Source organism: Taudactylus pleione, unplaced genomic scaffold (assembly GCF_031769625.1).
Source record: "Taudactylus pleione unplaced genomic scaffold, aTauple2 ptg000266l, whole genome shotgun sequence".
Taxonomy (NCBI): domain Eukaryota; kingdom Metazoa; phylum Chordata; class Amphibia; order Anura; family Myobatrachidae; genus Taudactylus; species Taudactylus pleione.
Genome location: NW_028284668.1, coordinates 3565157 through 3585741, shown reverse-complemented (window position 1 = coordinate 3585741; position 20585 = coordinate 3565157). Strand labels below are relative to the sequence as shown.

General features: G+C 45.7%; 1 protein-coding gene and 2 non-coding genes across 4 annotated transcripts in view; all 3 read left to right on the top strand.

Moving 5' to 3' along the window:
- Positions 1-1719: 1719 nt before the first annotated feature.
- LOC148513944 (small ribosomal subunit protein uS2) overlaps positions 1720-20585 on the top strand; it is a 32298-nt gene continuing 13432 nt past the window's right edge. For both annotated transcript variants that reach the window (XM_088481218.1, XM_088481217.1), the window contains exons 1-7: positions 1720-1822; positions 3280-3443; positions 13959-14077; positions 14994-15239; positions 16808-16936; positions 18475-18634; positions 18707-18742. In XM_088481218.1, coding sequence (XP_088337344.1) covers positions 3311-3443; positions 13959-14077; positions 14994-15239; positions 16808-16936; positions 18475-18634; positions 18707-18742 — 823 coding nt within the window. In that variant the 5' untranslated portion in view covers positions 1720-1822; positions 3280-3310. The remainder of the gene's footprint in view (positions 1823-3279; positions 3444-13958; positions 14078-14993; positions 15240-16807; positions 16937-18474; positions 18635-18706; positions 18743-20585) is intronic.
- On the top strand, positions 14674-14816 carry LOC148513946 (small nucleolar RNA SNORA62/SNORA6 family). The gene has a single exon (XR_015880137.1). It is a non-coding gene; the product is annotated as a small nucleolar RNA SNORA62/SNORA6 family (small nucleolar RNA).
- LOC148513945 (small nucleolar RNA SNORA62/SNORA6 family) lies at positions 15347-15503 on the top strand. Its single transcript, XR_015880136.1, has one exon. It is a non-coding gene; the product is annotated as a small nucleolar RNA SNORA62/SNORA6 family (small nucleolar RNA).

Here is a 20585-nt window from a genome sequence, read left to right as displayed (position 1 = left end):
CTGCAGACGGGAGCAGAGAGCATAGTGAAAACGGATCACAAGGAAACAAGGTATAGTCAGAGCAGTACAAGTGTTGAGTAAATTGAAATTGGATAAAGATTAGAGCATTACGTGTTATTGAGTGTGAGTGATAAGAGAAGGACAGGGGTCTTATAGAATGCACTTGAGAAATGCAACCTCAAAGCTGATATTGGTTGCCACGGGCAACTTCTCCCTGGCACACTTATCCACTCTTTTCACTGCTTGCAGCCCCTGGAGCGAAGTCAGGACCCCATTTATTAACGAACATAAATACCAGCTGCATTTTACACACGAAAATGCCACTAGTATCTATCAATACCTCCGGCGAGGTCCAGTGAAGTCGTCCTCATCTGCAATGTCCTCCACTCCGCTGCTGGCAGTCTAACGCTGCCAGCAACGGGCTCCTGTGTAACGTGCATGTGCATGACACGGGGTCCCGGCAATGCTGAAGCCGGAAGAGTAGCGCCGGGTCTCCATTGCCATCAATAAGGACCGCATCGCTATCAATGAAAGAAGAAAGATTGACAAAACCTCTTGAGCGAGCACTGAAGGGGATATGCATCATTAATAAATGGGGCCCTCAGTGAGCAATAGTATGTTCACCTAGTTAACCCTATCTTAAACACATTGACAGGGTATCCCAGGCAACAATAACAGAAGCAATGTCCACCTCTGGAGTGAATCAGTTGACATGCAGAAATTCTATAAAGGGAAACAATAGGCATCTGTGTGGAACAGTCTTGTAAGGAGTGTGCCATATTGCATTCTAATGTAGTGAGGAGCTAGCCACCAGACAAGATGAAAGGGAGTGACAGGTATGAAGAGGTATCTCTCCAGAAAGAAGGCGGATAAGTATAGCTGCAGAACTTCCAACATGACCCGTTGCACTAGGTAGAAAATGCTTTGCTCCTGGACTTCCCACCTAATTTATGACTGTAGACACCTGTGCTGAAACACCTGTCTCATCTAATAACTAGTTCAACACAGGTGGCTGCAATTATAAATTAGGTGGAAAGTCCAGGAGCAATTTGTACCTGGTGGAACGGGTCATGTTGGAGGGTAGGTAGCTGCATCCTAACAACAACGCATGAAACATACAAATTTAAAAAAAAAAAAAAAAAAAAGGGGGGGGGGGCGGTATGAGGTATAATAGCTCAGAGAAATGTTTTCTGATAAAGTTATGTTCATTATATAAATATAGAAAAATAAACAAAACAAGAAGTTTGGGAACGGCAGTGCAAAGACTTTTAGACGGGCTAGTTTTATGTTTACAAGTTGTGGTGACTACACAACGTCACTACATATCAGATGAGGGAATTACTGATCTGACAAATTCTACCATAGGGCATGCCCTATGTCAGAGGAAGACGACATAGATCCCTATGTCAGCTGTCAAGTGTCAGAGCATGCTGGGGCTTGTAGTTTCGGAACTGCAGAGCCACAGGTTGTCCAGGCCTGTATTAGACTATCACACTGAAAACCGATTATCCAACTATTACCACTAAAGGCAAACCGTCCTTTATAAGAACATTCTAAAGACACGGCGACATAACGTTAGAAAACTTACAACCCTCTCACTTGGCTTTTACTCTACAAAGATGGCAACCGCAAGTATTACATATTTGGAGCACCAATATGGCCGAGTAGTAAACCGAGCTCCGATTGGATAATTATTCATTACAGACATTTATACGTGCGTCTGATTGGCCAACCATCTGACTATTTAAGGACCTCACAGGGGCTCACGCGGTCTCTTTTACTTCGGCTCTAACAGGAGTACCTCTATACGGCGTTGTAGCTGGTGAGTGCTGGGTGTTCGTAATCTGGAGAGATGCGCATAAGTATTACTTGGCGCGAATAGCGGATTTACATTGCGAACAGATGAAGCGGCGGATGTTTAGTGAACCTGGGGAGGGCGAGTACGGCACGCAGCGTCTGCTGGGCCACGGGCCTTCATATGTGTGCATAGTCTCTGCTATTGTGCACGTGGGCATAGGCCGAATGTGTGTCACTGTTATGGTTCTATAAATCGTAGAGAGGTAAACTACTATCCAATCGGCTCCTAACTTCTATTTTACAGGTTGATGAAAAATTACAATTAGTAGCTGACTGCTTGGCACTTCCATTTTTCTCTGAAGTGTGATACTTCTCCCCCTTAATCTTGTGTGGTAGTGAAAGGTGACTGGGGGGGGGGGGGGGGCAACATAAAATCGTTCCTCCCTCCCTTACCTGGGCACGCATACCGCGCAGGGACTGTAGTGGCAGCTGCGGATGGTCAGGGCTGTACTTCATAACTGTAGGCGGCACAGCTCCTGCACCGCATGGAGGAGGTGTAATGTGCTGTCATTACACGTCTTCCTCTGTGCAGTGAAATGGACGTGCAGCCTATTGCTATAAAGCACAGCCCATGACTGTCGCACCGTTCAATTGTTTGGAAGGGGATGAGCTGCCCCCTTGACTTACCCTGTCCCGATGCCCAGTGGATATGTGTTTACAGGTTAGCTATAGCTGTAGGAAATGGGTGTTTTTATGTATGGGGCTTATTTACTGTAAGATGAAGTTTCTGTGACCGGATGCTACATTTAAAGTAGGAAAGATTTTAATAGCGAAGCATGCCATGCTTTTAAGATATTGTGATCTTAAATTTAGACCTTTAAGCGTGCGTAGAAATGGCACCAGTTGCAAGCCACCACTTAGTAAATAAACCCCATCTTCATGTTATCTTGCCTTGGCATCTCCAACTCTGGGATAACTTGGTAATTTGCTGCTTTGCTTTCACACTAATGGTGCATATGCACTGTCAGATTATCGAGTTTGTTGAACGATAACTATGAATGATTTCTGACATTTAAAATTATTGAAACCGTCAATCTTACTGCAAACACAGTATGTCAGATAGTTATCTGACTTGTGGGCACGTGCATCGTTTGTCAATGTATGCCCAACATGTCAACTATATGAATGATTTCCCAGTTAGTGCTTTACCCTAACCCTCCCCCTAGTGCCTAATCTGCCCCCCCCCCCACTACTTTCCTTTGGTATCCTGGCGGTCAGGATGCTGGTTTTGGTATTTTGAGAGGTGTAGGCATTCATCTCAACTGCTGGGATATTGACTATAGCTTAAGGGGCCTGCAGAACTTTATTGCTTCTAATTAAGTTCTGGTACATATTAACAATAAGTATCTTTTAAACGCACAGTTCGACGTATTCATTGGTGCATGAGCAATTGTTTTATTAAATTTATATGGTCTCTTGTAGATTACCCCAACGTAGCTTTAAAGGGGTCACAATGTCCGGAGGTATTGATGTCCTGCAAATGAAGGAGGAAGATGTCCTTAAGTTCCTGGCAGCAGGAACCCACTTGGGTGGCACAAACCTTGACTTCCAAATGGAGCAGTATATTTATAAGAGGAAAAGTGATGGCAAGTATTAAGTCAGTGTTGGATGATTTTTGTATAGTACATAATACAATTGGTGGGGTGTCTATCAATGATTACCATTGATGGGTGCATTGGTGTTTACCATCGATGAGACAAAAACAATCAATGCTTTTAACCATCAATGGTTTGCACCCTCTCGATGGCCACTGCTATTGGGGGCAAGCTGGGCTGCGGCCAACTCAAAAATGGAGGCGTTACTTAGTTGCTGCTGAGGTTGGGGCTAAGCTCTGTCCTGTCGAGGGAAAAAAAAACATGGTCTCCCACTCATCCATCGTTGGTGAGCCGTTGGCAAATCTAGTTAACATTGATGTCCGTCCCTACCAGTGCCTGTTGCTAGCTTACAGAATACTGTAGGTGATGACTACTTTTTTGTGTTTTGGCTCTGTGTGAAATAAACATGAGTAGTTTCATTAACACAGCCTGACTTTTTAATTTTATATTTTTTTAAGCTCTGATTACCATTTAGTGTTCCCGCTAGGCTGTTTCAATGCGGCGCCCTGTCCTCCTTCTGGAGGGCAAAAAACTCCATGCCCTCACAGCCTGCGGGCGCTGTTTTCACCCGCGGGTCAGTGTCCCGCGGGTGGGGAAATGTGCGGTGACCCGGTCACTGCCGGAGAATAGACACCGGGCTCATGCGCCCAGCATCTATTCTCCCTGTTGGCAGCGCTTGAGGGGGCTGCACGGCTTGTCCGTAAGTGCCGGGCACGCCCCAAGAGTGACGAAAAGGAGATGCGTCTTATAGACACTCCCCCTTTTCAATGGCCATGCCCTCTTTTCGCAAGCGCACACGGAAGTGCCCTCTCTAGCTCCGGCCCCCTACCTGCCACCGGAGCTAGAGTGAACACTAAACATTCATTAATCTGGTTTTCCTAGTAATTGAAGGTGGTATTCTCTTGTGGTTTTGTTAGTCTAATAAATATTTTGCAGTGCTTCAGTATATTAGTCCAATATTCATGATGTCGACTATGTGGTTTAAGGTAAGTATAGCCTTAAGCCTAACACTGACCCTTAAATTTTTGCCATTTTAACAATGTTGATGGCAAGTAGCTGCTGTACCAGTAACTCTATCTGCCACCTCATATCCATGAGGGCTGAATGTAGGCAGAGCTGCCCAGTGGCAGCGCACAGCTCGTCCACTACCCTGGAGCTTTGAGGGAACTGGTGATGTACTGACTGCTTTTGGGGGGGCTTGGGGGCTGGCTGTCTTTAATAATAAAGATCAAAGAGGAGAAAAAACACAAGGCGCTTCAGTGTTAATCTGTTGCAAGAACAAAGAAAATAAATATTGGGAGCGCTGTGGTATCAGTATGAATGTATTTAATGTCTAAAATATAAAATATCAATGTAAGCACAGATAAAAAATCAAATCCTATAGTTACAATATAATAGTAAATGTCTGACCTAATGGACCTAGGTGAACATGAGTATCTGCTGGCACTGGAATAACTAAATAAGTAAGCAACAATGTGGCCACATAAAAATCATAAAAAAAAAATATTAAATAAAATATATATGAAAAATAGTCCGTACAGAACTGATGAGGATCGAGAATATAGCTCCTTTAGTACAACAGCAAGTCTCGTAATAAAGAGCACAGGTAAAATCCAATTGGAGTAATGATCCAGCATTGCAGGGATAGATAGTTTGTAGTACTTCTAACTTAATTAGAATACATTTAGTATGACAGATTAATGCATAGTAAATATCCTGCAAGCGGGTAACAACTTGTAGGTAACACAATTAATTATCCACATTGCTGGATGTGTACCTGTGATCTCCAAGTGTGTCCGTGTCTCAGGAGTCTCTCGTGAGAAAAATGCAAAACAGTCCTGCCGTGATTATGCTAAACAATCACTGAAAGTGGAAAGGCCTCTTGCGTATACCTCCGATGGGATCCGTGATGTCTGACAAATGCTGATGGTTGAGCACATGAGTGGCAGGATCACTGCTCCGCTCTTTAGTAAAACAGCAAAAGTCACGTAATAAAGGAGCTATATTCTCGATCCTCATCGGTTCTGTATGGACTATTTTTCATATATTAATTTTTATTTAATTTTTTATGGTTATTTTTATGTGGCCACATTGTTGCTTACTTTAGTTATTCCAGTGCTATCAGCTACTCATGTTCACATAGGTCCATTAGGTCAGACATTTAATATTGTCAGTGTTTGCAAATACGTGCTATAGCGTGCATTTTACCTGGCACTGGGGACTCACTTATTTAAAGTACCCGGGGACGCGCTGTGCTGTGGCCAATCCCTGACTGCAGGGGGACGCGCTGTGCTGCAGCCAGCTGAGACAGACATAACGCTGTCTGTTAGAGCAGCTAATGAGTCACTCTCATTGGCTGCTGCTGTGGAAAGCCGTGCTGGAATCAAGTGTCTGATCCCAGCATCGGCACAGGTCCGTGCCCGGCGCTGGGACACTGTTGGAACCCAGCTCCGGGTAAGCCACCGCGGCAGGTACCTGGTAAAGGGACCGCATTGTCCCTTCCACCAGTGTTGGCGGGAGAAGCTTGGCTCCGGGTGCGAGCTGAGCGGAGCTCATTGCCTGCAAGCCAAGTAGCGGCGGCAGTGGTTTGGCACTGGCCGTGTGCTTTTGGCTTGTGGTCCAGCAGCTAATAGGAGGCAGACGCGATGAGCTAATCGCGACTCGTCGCTTCATAGCCCTGCCCACTCGCGGCGTCTTGAATAGACGCTGCTCAGTGGGAACGTTCAGTCTGTCGGCAGAGGGGAGGAGTGAAGACCTCCCGAAGAAAAGTGAAGAGCGGTGCGGCAACAGTTCCGGCGGCCACGCAAAAAGAGGCCAGAAGATGGCGTGATCAAGAAGGAAGAGGCGGTGACGCTGGCCAGTACGGGCCAGCGGCAGAAGACTGAAGCTGAGGACCGGAGAGGACTGCGGGGGTGGAAAGTAAAAGCGATCAAAGCTTCCCCCCCCCCACCGTGCGGGTAGGCGGCCTTGGGCCACCGTTATTTACCCCTCCCTAGACCACCAGGGTTGTCAGGTACTAGGCCCGTGGCATAAGTTCAGGCAATAAAAAAATAGGCCTGTGGGTATATAGGCGGGCACAAGACCTGGGCTACATAGGGGGCATTAGGCCCAATTGAAGGTATCTGTGCGTGCCCAGGTCACTCCTATTTGGGGGCAGCTACCTCCACTGCATAGGGTGTCTGAGAAGCATATGGGGGACTACTACTGGGGGCACTGCATATGGGGGACTACTACCTGGGCACACTGCATATGGGGCACTAAAGGGCATTTATCCTTTGATAAATATGCCTATTACCTAAAGCGTTATTCATAGGCTAACCATACTTTCGCTTTAAAACGGGACACATGAATTAATTGCACAGGTCCTGTGGCTGGCTGACTTCATGCCTGGATTTCACCTGGTTTTAATGAGCCACAGAACCTGTGTAATCCATGAGTGTCCCAGTTTAAAGTGATGATATGGTAAACCTACTTATTCACTATGGGTTTTGTGAACAGACAAGTCATATTTCCTGAAAGGTCGTGGAGGCATTAAAACATGCATTTAAGGGGCTTGTGGGGATATCTGATGCTGTTGGGGGTATCAGATGGGCATTTTAGGGGCATATGGGGAGCTCTAAAGCATAAATTATGATGGGACCCAGAAATGGTCAGGTAGGACCCCATATTTTTTTTTTTTTTTTTTTTTTTTTCTTTTTAAGGGTCTGTGTGTTCCAGAGAGGCAGGATAATAAGTGTGGTGATGTGGGATCTTTGTAAAGGAAAGAGGGAGAGGTCTGGGTATGAGGATAGAGGGGGGCATGGTAAACAGTGATATTAAATGCAAAGGAGAATGTCAGGTTAGAACGGCACTATTGTACTGTGGGAGATTTTTATGTTGTAGAGTGTTTTTAGCTGAACCGTGTCAAGACTCCTAATAACACAGGGCTCCATTCAATTGAACGCAAATTAAAGAGCGCCGGGAATTAGCTCCCGGAGCAATTTAATTCTGTGCGCTGTTAGGTTGGAGAATGCCCATTCGTGCTTTAAACATGGTGTTAAGTTGCAAGAATGGGCATTTTCCAACTAAACTGCCCAGCGTGATGGGCAGAAAACAGCATTGCGCCTGTACTTCTGTCAGATTTCTGCTTGCACCCCTGGAGGGATGCGAGAAGAAATCCTTAACAGGGCGCTGAATTGAATAGCTCTGGGAGCTGCTTCCTAATTCTCATTCAGTTGAATAGAACCCATATAATCTGGTCTGGTACAGCCCATGAAGATCATGCTCCATCAGACAAGATGGACACAGTAGTGATCTGTCGTGTACATGTGTTGCCTGTAGTGTTCACTCTAGGTCCAGCGGCAGGCAGAGCGCTGGACCTAGAGAGAGCATTTCTGCACGTGTGCATCTGAAAAGGGTGAGGTCAATGAAAAGGGTGTTTTTATGATGCATCACCTTTTCGTCACTCTTGGGGATGTGCCTGGCACTTACGGACATGCTGGGCAGCCCCCCAAGCACTGTGGCCACTGTGTATGATTGCCTGGTGCATGCGCTGGCATTCATTAACCGGCGGTGACCGCTGCTCTGCCGTTTTCCCCACCTGCGGGTGGAGGACAGACCCCGCAGGCTGTTTCAGCAGGGCGCTGTGCTTCCTGCCCTTCAGAAATGGGGCAGGATGCCATGCTAAAACAAAAAAAGCAAACACTGGGAGACTGTACTTACATTGTACTTGTGTCCATATCACTGTGGCTCCTTATATAAATAGCAGCACCGTTAAAAATCTATCCTATTTTTTTTTTTTTTTTTTTTTTTTTTTTTTTAATTGTATCAACTTTCCTATGCTTGGTTTATTTTTTTTGTACATGCACCAGAGGTCTGACATGGTAGTACATTTTAAGGTTTTGTGGCCATGTTATGAAAATAATTATGTATTTTTTCTACTTCAGGGTCCATAGGGGGTCCACAGGGTTGACCTTGGGGTATAGCTTGGATCTGGATCCATGGGCACATACAGTTAAAGCTTTAGCTCCCAGGATGCACTTGGGTCCATCCTCCTCTATACCCCGTCCCCGAGCCACAGGCACCTCAGTTTAGTTTGGTGCCCGGCCAAAGTCTGTCACCTGTTGCAGGGGGGCTGCAGGAGCAGCCCCTAAAAGCTTTCTTTTGAAGAATTTATTATTTTCTTACTTTTGACACTTTTTTTTTTTTTAACTAAGCGGCAGCATCAGACTGTCTGTCAGACGTCCGCGCTGCCGCATGTTCTTCCCGCTGGCGCCGCGACGCCAGTACAGATCTGGGGATCGCGGCGGGACCCCTGAGTCTGTACTAGCCGGGCTCTGGGGACTCCCTTAACTACTGCCGGACATGCGGGATTCAGGTAAGACGCGAGTCGCCATTTTTTTTTGGCGGCCCGCGAATACTTTAAAAATGCAGTCAGATGCCTCCTGGTCTCTGGGGACAAACCGGAGGCTCTAGCGGTGGCGGCGGGCTCCCCCTCCATTGAGACATACCCCGTGTGAACCCTGGGGTTAATAGCTAGCTGGGGGAGACAGCTTTCCCTGTGTTATGGCTCCTCCCCTCAGCTCAGCGCGCCTTTCTGCTCGGTGTCTGGTGTCGCTGAGCTGCTCCTATCTTCGGCCACTCCTCCGAGGTCTCCAGCGGCCATTTTCTCCAGTGGCACAACGCAGATCTCTCAGGCTGTACATGTGGACCGGTCCCCCTGTGTAGAGGTAGAGCACTCTGGGACCCCTGTGTTAGTTTCCTGCAGATGCTGTTCTGCAGGATTTAATAGGGAGGATCTATCTTAGGATGGTCTGTGTGGTCGGTGCTGGCTGGTACCTGGCCCTACTAAAAAACCCCATGTCACAGGACCCTCCATGGGCGATGTCACAAGTGCTGGTGTCGATTGCTGACCGTTTATCAGTCCCTCCTAGGGCGTTGCCCCAGCACACCATTCCGCAAATACTGCAGTCTCCTCCCGGGTCCCAGACTGTAGATCCCTATACGGGGATGCCTGTGTATGTACAGCCCCCCCCTGGTGACTCAAGTCTGTTGTGCCTTTTCAGAGTTTCCCTCAGACTAATCCTCCCTGGGTGGAGGTACACTCAGCTCGGTACAGAGCCTGGCGGCCACATCTTCGGCTTTTCAGTCGATGTTACAAAGTGATATGCCGCAGAAGGCGTCCAAGCGTCATGTCGTTGGTACATTGACGGCGCAAGGATTCCCATGTCACCCGCTTAATTAAAAGTGCTACGCTGCCTTTACCGTCTATTTCTTCATTGAAAGATCCCACAGACAGGAAAGTGGAGACTGCATTGAAATCCATTTACTCTCTCAGGGGCAGTGGCTCGCCCATCCATGGCCAACTCATGGGTGCTAAGGCCATCGACAGCTGGGCCCAACGCTTTGGAAGATACTTTTCCCAAAGATGCTCTGGAGATGCAGAGCGCTGGTAGGACAGATGAGAGATGCTGCTTCCTATATTGGGGAGGCATCGTTAGATACCAGTCTGCTGACCTCTAGGGTTTCTGCTACAGCGGTGTCTGCTCGCAGGTCCTTGTGGCTGAGGCCTTGGAGGGCTGATGACTCTAAAAAGGGCCTGGAGGCTTTGCCTTTTAATGGAGAATTGCTATTTGGTCCTGACTTGGACAAGATAGTAGATACTCTGGCTAAATCCAAGTCAGCCTTCCTCCCTTCGGCTTCTACGCCGGCTAAAGTTAGGAGCTCTGCCTTTCGGGTTCAAGGTAAGGCTAAGGGTCAGTCCTTTCTGAGGCAAGGTCGCTCCTAAGGCTAAAAAGCGAGCGTGGAGTGCCAGGTGCCCTTCCAAGCAGGAAGATAAACCTGATGGGACGGGCCTCCCTTTGGGGGAGGGGGACGGGGTACTACTCTACTCTGTTCCTGGAACAGAAACCCAACGGTTCTCATTGCCCTATCCTCAATTTGAAGTCTCTGAACAAATCTTAGTTCCCAAGTTCAGGATGGAAACTCTGCGTTCCATCATTCTGGCGATGGAAGCCGGGGATTACATGGTCCCCCTGGATAACCAGGACGCCTAACTCCATGTGCCTATAGCACCTGTATACCAGCGGTATCTCAGGTTTGCTATACTGCAACGTCACTACCAGTTTCGGGCGTTGCCCTTTGGCCGGTCTATGGCTCCGAGGGTATTCACCAAGGTGATGGCAATCATGGCCGCCCACCTTCAGAACCAGGGTATACGACTGTTGCCGTATCTGGACGGTTTTCTTCTGCTAGCAGGCTCCCTGGAGGTACTTCTTCTCCATCTGACCATTGCTTGTCTACAAGCACACGGGTGGTTAATAAATTGGAAGAAGTCCTCTCTGATCCCATCAAAGGATGGTCCATTTGGGAGCTCTCCTGGATTCTTGTCAACAGCGGATCTTCTTGGCTCCAGAAAAGGTTACCTCCCTACAACTGCGTATACACAGTTGCCTGGACAGTTGCAGAGTGTCGGTACACTCGGCCATGAGAGTTCTAGGGTCCATGGTGTCGGCATTCGACATGGTGGAATTTGCTCAATTTCATTCGAGGCCCCTGCAGGGGCAGATTCTTTCCGAATGGAACAGATTACCTCACCGGATCCGGACTCAGTGGCTGGTGTCTCCCGTGGTGCGCCTGTCCCTGAATTGGACAGATCATCTTATCGAGGGTCGCCCCTTTTGGATCCCGGACTGGGTTCTGTTCACGACAGATGCCAGTCTCCTGGGTTGGGGAGCAGTGACCGGCTCGTTGTCTCTTCAGGGCTGGTGGTCTGCGGAAGAAGCAGCTCTTCCCATAAACGTGTTGGAGCTGTGGGTAGTGTACCGGGCTCTACTGTAGTCAGGCACTGCTCTTCACGGAAGAGCAGTTCAGGTGCAATCAGACAGCCCCACCACGGTGGCGTACATAAATTGCCAGGGAGGAACTCTGTCAGGCTGCGATGTTAGAGGTGTCTCAGATCTTGGCTTGGGCGGAGTGCCACCTTCCAGCAGTCTCCATCCCGGGAGTCCTCAATTGGTTGGCAGACTTCCTCAGCTGTCACAACGTGCATCCCGGGGAATGGTCGCTTCACTCAGGTGTTTCAACTTCTCGTGGACAAATGGGGACTGCCGGTGTTGGACCTGATGGCCTCCCGTCACAATTACAAGTTACCCGTGTACGGCTCAAGGACAAGGGACGCAGGTGTATGTCTGGTGGACGCGCTGTCGGTGAAATGGACATTTCACCTAGCATATCTGTTCCCTCCGATCTCCCTGCTACCTCGGGTACTCAGAAAAATCAAACCGGATGGGGGCACGTTTCTGCTGGTGGCTCCAGCGTGGCCCAGACGTCCTTGGTACTCCGATCTCAGGAGCTTGTCTATCGACGCTCCGTACCTTCTACCTCAGCGCCAGGACTTGCTGTCTCGGGCCCTGGCTTTACCAGATCTGGGTCGGCTGTCTTTGACGGCGGGGCTCTTGAGACAGCAGTCTTAAGGTCCCGCGGCTTTTCAAGCTCTGTCATCTGTACCATGCTGAGGGCGCGTAAGCCTGCCTCTGCACGGATTTACCAGAGTGTGGCACACTTTCAGTGGTGTGAGTCCAGAAACTTTGATCCTAAGGTGTTCAGTGTTTCTAGGATTTTGGCATATTTGCAGTCAGGTCTTGATCTGGGCTTACGTCTTGCTTCCCTGAAGGTTCATGTATCGGCTCTGTCTGTGTGGTTTCAACGCAGAATCGCTACTGTCTGACGTTCACACCTTTTTCCAAGGTGTTCTTAGAATCCAGCCTCCCTTTGTGGCTCCGTGGGACTTGGCAGTGGTTCTTCGGGTCCTGCAGGGACCTCCCTTTGAGCCTCTTAACACTTAAGACTGTTTCTCCTGGCATTGCTTCGGCCAGGAGGGTGTCTGAGTTGGGGGCACTTTCCTGTAGTCCCCCCTTAATTTTTCAACAGGACAGAGCTGTACTTCGCACTCGTCCTGAGCTTTTGCCTAAAGTAGTCTCTAAGTTCCACATCAATCAGTAACTTGTGGTACCAGCTTTTCAATCTCCTGATCTTACAGCTGGTGAGGCTTCGTTGGACGTTGTACGTGCTCTGAGAGTTTGTGGATCGGACTGCTTCTGTAAGAAAGTCCAATTCTTTGGTTTTCATAAGAGGGGTTGGCCTGCCAACAAACAACCGTTAGCCCGTTGGCTTTGTTCTGTTATTAGGGAGGCTTATATACAGGAACGTTTACCTGTTCCAGCCTCTGTTAAGGCTCATTCCACTCAGTCTGTGGGTCCTTCTTGGGCTGCTAGACGTGGTGCCTCCGCTGTTCAGCTGGGCAAGGCAGCCACTTGGTCTTCCATTCAGATGTTTTTGAGGTTTTATGCGTTTGACACCTTTGCGTCTCAGGATGTATCCTTCGGGCGCAGGATTCTCCTTTCTGCACAGGAGCGTCCCCGCCCTTAGTTGAACTGCTTTGGGACATCCCCAAGGTCAACCCTGTGGACCCCCTATGGACCCTGAAGTAGAAAACAAGAGATCTGGTAAGAACTTACCTTTGTTATCTGTTTCTACGAAGTCCATAGGGTCCACAGGGCACCTGCCCTGACACACCTGGCTTCATATGGGCTGTGTGGCTGGTCACCGGTTTTCCGTCTCCCATTTCTGTGAGTATGGTTTCTTGTGTTCCAGTCTTCCTGCGCTGTTTAGTCTCCTCCTTCGGCCTGGGCTGCTTACCAACTGAGGTGCCTGTGGCTCGGGGGCGGGGTATAGAGGAGGATGGACCCAAGTGCATCCTGGGAGCTAAAGCTTTAACTGTATGGTGCCCATGGATCCAGATCCAAGCTATACCCCAAGGTCAACCCTGTGGACCCTATGGGCTTCGTAGAAACAGATAACAAAGGTAAGTTCTTACCATAGCTCTTGTTGTTTTATTATATTCACTGGAGGGACAGAACTTCAGTGATTACCGTTGTCCTCATGGTCTGACAATATTGTTTCCATCCTAGATGCCATTCACAATGGGTAGCACATGCCAGTGTACTTTCTTTCCTTAGTAGTGCTCGGGTACAAAACTGCTCAGTGTACATTTAGTTTGCTATGTATTGTACCTTTTAATTAATCTACAACATGTGTACATATAGGGCATATGGGCAGTTCGGAAGCATAAACTGTAATGGGATCCAGAAACTGGAGTAGGAACCTTTAAAGTGAGGGGTCCCTGGGGCCCACTTTTTTTTTTTTTTTTTTTTGCTCTGCATGATCACTGAAGTTTTGTCAGGAACACTGGACAACAGAATGTCTCAAGGTACTCTACTTGATATTAGTGCAAGTAGGTAAAGTAACATGTCTATCCCTAGTTCACGCTGTCATTGTAGATTTGAAATTGTTTAAAAGATTGGAGATTGATGTTTTTTTAAATGACTTCATGAAAGCTACATTATGGTTTTTGTGTTGTGTTTTTTACTATATTCTGGAGACATGATGTATTGATAAAATAGATATAAACATTTATAATTGACTGAATTCAAATGTTAGGACACTAATAGAAACATTTGTTTCTAGGCATTTATATTGTAAACCTGAAGCGCACATGGGAGAAACTACTGCTAGCTGCACGTGCCATTGTAGCCATTGAAAACCCAGCTGATGTGTGTGTGATTTCCTCAAGAAATACTGGCCAGGTAAAACTATTTAACTACAGATTGACTGCAGCATGATTTCAGTAGTTGTGCTTATTTATGCTTTAAGAAATATGAATATTTAAAATACATTTTATGCGCTGAATGTAACAATTTTATTGAAAAACCTACTATAGGGACACTTCCATCCTTCAGTGGCAGGCACTGAATGTGTGTGTTTTCTTACACTGCCTGTTGGTGGGGCCTCTGTCCTTTCATGCACTTGTTACTTGCTAGCCTTTTTTACACCCACTTCTCAGTTAAGATACAAGTTTTGTGGACCCTGGTTTATCCTACCCCTCAGTTCTAATCTAGCATTTTTGTTAATAGACTGCTCCTCCCTATCCAGTTTTATGGTACTTATGCCAGCTGACATTGTATACTCCACCTCCAAACAGTCATACCTTTGGCAGCATGACAATTAAGACTGACCTGTTAACTTTCATCCTGATGTGTGGGGGGGTTTTCAGTTGCTGCATGCTGTGAAGGTAGCATGTGTGATAACAAAAAGCCATTTATCTGATATATGCTATACTCTTGACATGCTATGCTAGTGTCCTGATGCGTTAGTGATGTTTGCTTACATTTGGTATTTCCTATTTGCACACTGTTAAAGCTTGAAGTTGAGGACGTTTGTCTAATGAACTTGCAAGTGTCGGAAGTGTGCTAAAGTAGCCAGCAGAACTGTCGCTAACAATCAGTCTTGTTCAGTAACTGGTGTTTGCTAATTTCTGTTAACAATCTGCTTTTTTTTATTTACTAATTATTATTTTTTTTTTTTTCCATATGTCATAAGCAATAAGACTAGGACAAAATCTACCTTTGTCTTGGCTTGTAAGATGAACTCTGCATTGTATGATGCAGTATAGAATTTTTGTTTTAAATACTGTATAATGTAACTTTTATTTCTTCTTTCCAGCGAGCTGTTCTTAAGTTTGCTTCTGCATGTGGAGCCACCCCAATTGCTGGTCGCTTCACTCCTGGTACTTTCACCAACCAAATTCAAGCCGCTTTCCGTGAGCCACGTCTATTGGTTGTGAGTGACCCACGAGCTGATCATCAGCCTCTTACTGAGGCATCTTATGTCAACATTCCCACCATTGCACTTTGCAATACAGATTCTCCCCTGCGTTATGTGGATATTGCGATCCCCTGTAACAACAAGGTAAAATTTATATGGTTGCAGCCTTGCAGGTGCATATTTGGAAGTTTTAAAGCAATCACTGGCAAGCAATAGATCTCATAATGTAGCATGTCAAAGGTTTATTGGACAGTGCACACTGTTAGAGCTTGGAGATGAGGTCAGTCACTGGCCAATGAACTCCAGGTGTAGAAAGTGTGCTACATTAAACACGGCAGTTTTTTCGCTAACACCACAAGGAGCTTTGTCTCCAGTGACTGGAGTTTGATAGTACTACTTGCCATATTAAGTGTTATATTTTTAGACTGTATCCAGGGAGTTTTTGCCGGTAACTTAAATTGGGTCATACTACAAGTTTGTGAAAATGTTTCTCACTTTTATGTAAAATTTTAATTGCTTTCCCAATTGGTATAAGCCCTGATTTATAAATTTCATCTGATATTTTTTTCCCTCAGCAAAATTATTTTAAAGGAGACATTAATGGTTATGAATAAAGTATATTTTAAATAACTGTTCAGAACAGGGCACCCATCTAAGTAAATGCAGAAACACAAAGGACACTTTGAACTCTCTGGAGAATGCACCAGCATTATTGGAGTATGTACCCTGTAAAATACATTGCCAGTGTAATTAAACCCTAAATGCAGTTAGAGCTGCCTTGGAGTGAACTTTTTTTTATTTTGAGTTCTTGTTTGTAAAATCTCCTTCCAAATATCCATGCTGCTTTAAGGTGCATACACACAACAATTTTTTGAACGATTATCGTTAATGATATTGTTTATCATTCAATCGTTGAAAAAAATCGGTCACTTTCTAAGTTAAAACTATGAACTATTATCGTTCGTGCGCGTTCACGTTTGTAGTTCAGTCAGAGTGACCAACTCAACGATTAATAGTTTGTAGTTCAAAAAAATCCTTCATTACACTTCAAAAAAAAAAATCTGACAGAAAATCGTTGTTAACAAACTCGTGTGTGTGCAGCTTTAGTCATTATTGTAGAGAGCTGACAGGCTCTCTAACCTTTAATGTGTACAGATCCTATGGCTCCACAATCTGAACTTGGTATTAATCTTATCAGGCATCTGAATAGCCTGTACCTGATCAGTGACTAGATGGTGGGGGGCCTGGCAAAAGTGGAAGTACTGGGACTGCTAAAAGTTATGCTGGGTATACACTGTCAGACTGACATGTATTTTATCTGACTGCTTGACATCTTCCAGATATAATGGGCATACACTGAGATGTATTTTGCCCCAATATATGAGCTCCTCCCCTGGAGAGGACATTCGCTGTTTTTTGCCCTGTGAAATGTTGTTTGGCTGGGTATCCAGCATGCCCAACCGATCTATATCTGGGTCAGTCGGCCAAACACACAGTACAATTATCGGGATCTGCTCATATCTGGAGGATCGACCCGATAATTGTATAGCGTATGCCCAGCTTGAGAGAACATTAGAAACAAATTAGATTTAAATTTAGTATTTCATAGTAACAGCGATTTATTTAAAATGAGAACTTTGTTTTTATTCTACAATTGCAATATGTATGTTGTGGTAATTTTTACTTTTCCTGCCCCCCCCCCCCCTACCCAGGGTGCCCATTCTGTTGGCCTTATGTGGTGGATGCTGGCTCGTGAAGTCCTGCGCATGAGAGGCACAATTTCTCGTGAGCATCCGTGGGAGGTCATGCCTGATCTTTATTTCTACCGTGACCCAGAGGAGGTTGGTATTCATATATCAAAATGTAACCAAGGCGCAGGTCTTTCCCCCCTTGGTTTTGTATCTCTACTTGAGATCCCTGTTTGTTTTACAAGACTTGCAGCAATTGATACATTCTAAATTTTCTAAACAGTTTGAAAGCGCCTTAAGGGGCCTATCCATTACCAGACTTGGTGAACAATCCGACCAAAACCAGGAGGTTTTGGTCGCATTGTTCAAAGTCGGGTAATGTATAGTCGGCAAGTACCAGCGATGCGCGTACACGCTGGGTCCTTGCGGTCCCCGAATTTCTACTGAACATGCCCGTCAACCTGACTACGTTCGTCATACTCAAAGATAGGTCGGGCTCCTGTACTGGATGACGTTTAGTGAATGCCGTTCAGTGTGGGCACCGCACCTCGGTGACCTGAAGTTTTGAACGCTAAATGTTCAGTATTTCAGGTCCCCTAGTGCATAGGCTCCTTTAGTGATTGTTGGTTTTTGGTATGTGTGATAGATCTATCTAGCCATCTAATTGAAAATGTTAATGTTTAGAGCTTCTTAAGGTGGCCATACACTGAACGATTTTTAACACTTTTGGCAGTTTCTACAGTTTGAAAATAGTTGTATTTTGAGTCTTCTGCGACCCTGATGCGCGTCCCTGCCGTCTAGTTGGATCGCAGATCAGATGGTTTTGCAGAGATCTCAACTAATCGTGTACGATATGATACACTTTTATGCATCTTAATGATCAATCGTACACCATTTGACCACATCTTATGAAGAATTTCAAGGGAAATCATACAACTGATCTTACCAACTTTGAATCTCAGTGTATGGGGGGCCTTTATTTTAAAGATAAGTGCTTTGTAAAGGTCTTGCTTTGATTAGTGATGTTTTGGGATTATTGTATCATAATGCTTGGTACCTTGTAATGCAAGTTGCAGACTTACTGATGAGCTGTAGTATCTATTATGCAAATGCTGTTACAATGAAGCAAAAGTTGTAACTGAAGCAGCTGGGCAGGGGGGAGAATTTTCATTAAACTTTGCGGGGCTTGTATTGTATGGATTTCAGATGTGTGGATAACAACACTCTACTTTGTACAGTATTTGTGTAACTAAAATTTGTAAATATAGTTCTTCAGAAAGTGCTCTACTACAATAATTGCCATGTGTGCCACCTAACAGAGGCTGTCGCTTCCCAGTGGAAATGGTGTCCAGAGCAATCTGAATTCCACTTGATTTGAACACTTTAGGTTGCCCCAACTGACTCTACATGGTCAAACAGGAAAGACATGCCTGTAAATTGCTGACTTTGTCCAAAGGCCTGTTTTTAGCAGGGAGAAGATGGTAGGATCAAGGACACTGCTCTTCTGCTAGAATTGTCACTTTTTGCATGGCTGAGTTATTGAAATTGAAGTCTCCCCACAATTTAGCTACACCAATGTTGTCAGTATTTCTCGTATAGGAAGATGAATAAAGTTGCCATGTAGAATTTAGACTGATATTAAATGGAAGCTTCAGTGCCATGTCAAAATAATTTCCATTTGCTTTCTTCAGATTGAGAAAGAAGAACAGGCTGCTGCAGAGAAGGCTACCACAAAGGAGGAATACCAGGGTGAATGGACTGCACCAGTTCCTGACTTCCCTCAACCTGAAGTTGCTGACTGGTCAGAGGGGGTGCAGGTCCCATCTGTACCCATTCAGCAGTTTGCTGCAGGTATGTAATCAATGTTCTGTTATTTCTTTGCAAACAGTCTGTGGACTTATTTAACAGTCATTCTCTTTTCAGAGCGCCCAGATCTCCCAGCAGCTGCCAAAGTTCCAGGTAATTTATCAGTTTTGAACTCTTCTGACAGTTATTGTAATTTTTATTTTATACTAAAAGTTGGGTAAAATAGTTTATCCTGCTACTGTTCCTTACAGAAGGGCGATGGTGTTAATAGCTCCTAAATGCAGCAGGCAAAATTTTGATACATTTTTAAGTCACAAGGGCCAGCATGTCATGCAGTAGTACATAAACAATTAGATTTAAAGGTCTTTTTTTTTTTTTTCTTCCAGACTAGTGGTTATGAAGGAATACATATACTTTCTAAACCCACTAAGGGACCCATGTATCATGATTTTTACATAAAATTATGCAGAAACTGTAGTTCCCCCTTCCCTTGGTCAGCTCTGAAAGCTGAAACTTTGCACATGCAGAGAAGTCGTTCACTTCTGTGAAAGATTCTATTATGTGGTTGGCAAGCCTGTGTTGGTGCCAAAGTATAAAAATAACACTAGTCAGTTTGGAAATGTACATAAATACTTTATTAAGAGTCTGTGCTCCAGGATTAAATGAAGGTTTAAAGTAAACAAAAGACTGTAGGAGATGTACGTTTAGAAAATCATAGTACAAATATACAAAGTGTAGGAGAAGGGTAATGTTCTGGGCTTGGAGTAAATGTGGTTGGTTGTGGTGGAAGGTGTTAAACTAGGCAGAAAAGTAAAAATTTCGGGTTGATCGCTCCTAAAACTGGTGTTCCAAAGTGGTAGGTGGGTGTCCCTAACCTCCACTGATTGGTCGTAGCAGTGGGGTGGGGATGGTTGAGGAGAAGGAAGGAAGGACATGGAGGGGGGTTGTACATATGGGCTTAATTCTACCTAAATGGGCTATGTGAATAGGCGTATCTGGGTATTCTGATATGCCCATGTGAAATGTGGTGTTTCTTCAGGATAACAGCATGCATTAAAGAATGTTACTGGCGGAAGGCCAAACTGTCTGTCCACTGGGGGTGGGTTGGTTGGCCGATGGTTGTGTTTAGAGCTTCTTGGCCAGTTAGTTATCCTTTATTCCAGATGGGGTCAGGTTGTGACATAACTTGTTCCTCCTTTTACAAGGCAGATACCCTGTAATGATGCCTATTTGTTGAAGGTGTGTTAACCTGTAATCGACTTTACCTCATTGAGGTCCTTGTCAAAGGAGGAACAAGATAGGTCACCGCCTGACCCCAACTGGCCACGCTTGGCAAGAAGTTTGAAACTCATAACCACCAGCCACCCAACCCACCTCCAGTGGTCGGATAGTTTGGCCTTCCACCAGTACCATGCATGCTGTTATGTATTTGTCTAAATCCATTCCTATACAGGTGTAATCCTAAAACGGAAGATGTTTCATATGGGCATATCTGAATACCCAAGATTCCTATTCACATAGCCCATTTAGGAAGAAATAAGTCAATATGTACAACCCCCTCTCAATGTCCTTCCTTTCTCCCCCCCCCCCCCCCCCCATCATTCTAGTATGAAATGTTTGGCACTGCTGGAACCAGGTATACAGATTACAAGTGTTTCTAGCTTGTAACACCAGCTATGTATGCTGTGGTGTTACTGCAACCGCTGTGCCTGCAAGTGACCCTTGGTATGTAGCTGGGATATTGGGGTATAGGTGATGACGTCAGGCATGGGCACCAGAGTTAAAGTTTTGAAGCCTCCCAGGATGCACTGGTCCCCCTCCTATACCCCACCCCCGAGCCAAGGCACATCAGTTTCGTTGGTGCCCGGCTCTGAGTCGCAGCATATGTTACAGAGGGGGGCTGTTATGGCCCCTGAAGTTTTTCTTCATGCAGCTGTGGCTGCACATCTGGGTGTACAGCATGGACAGTCAGTACTGACGTCCATGCTGTCACTCC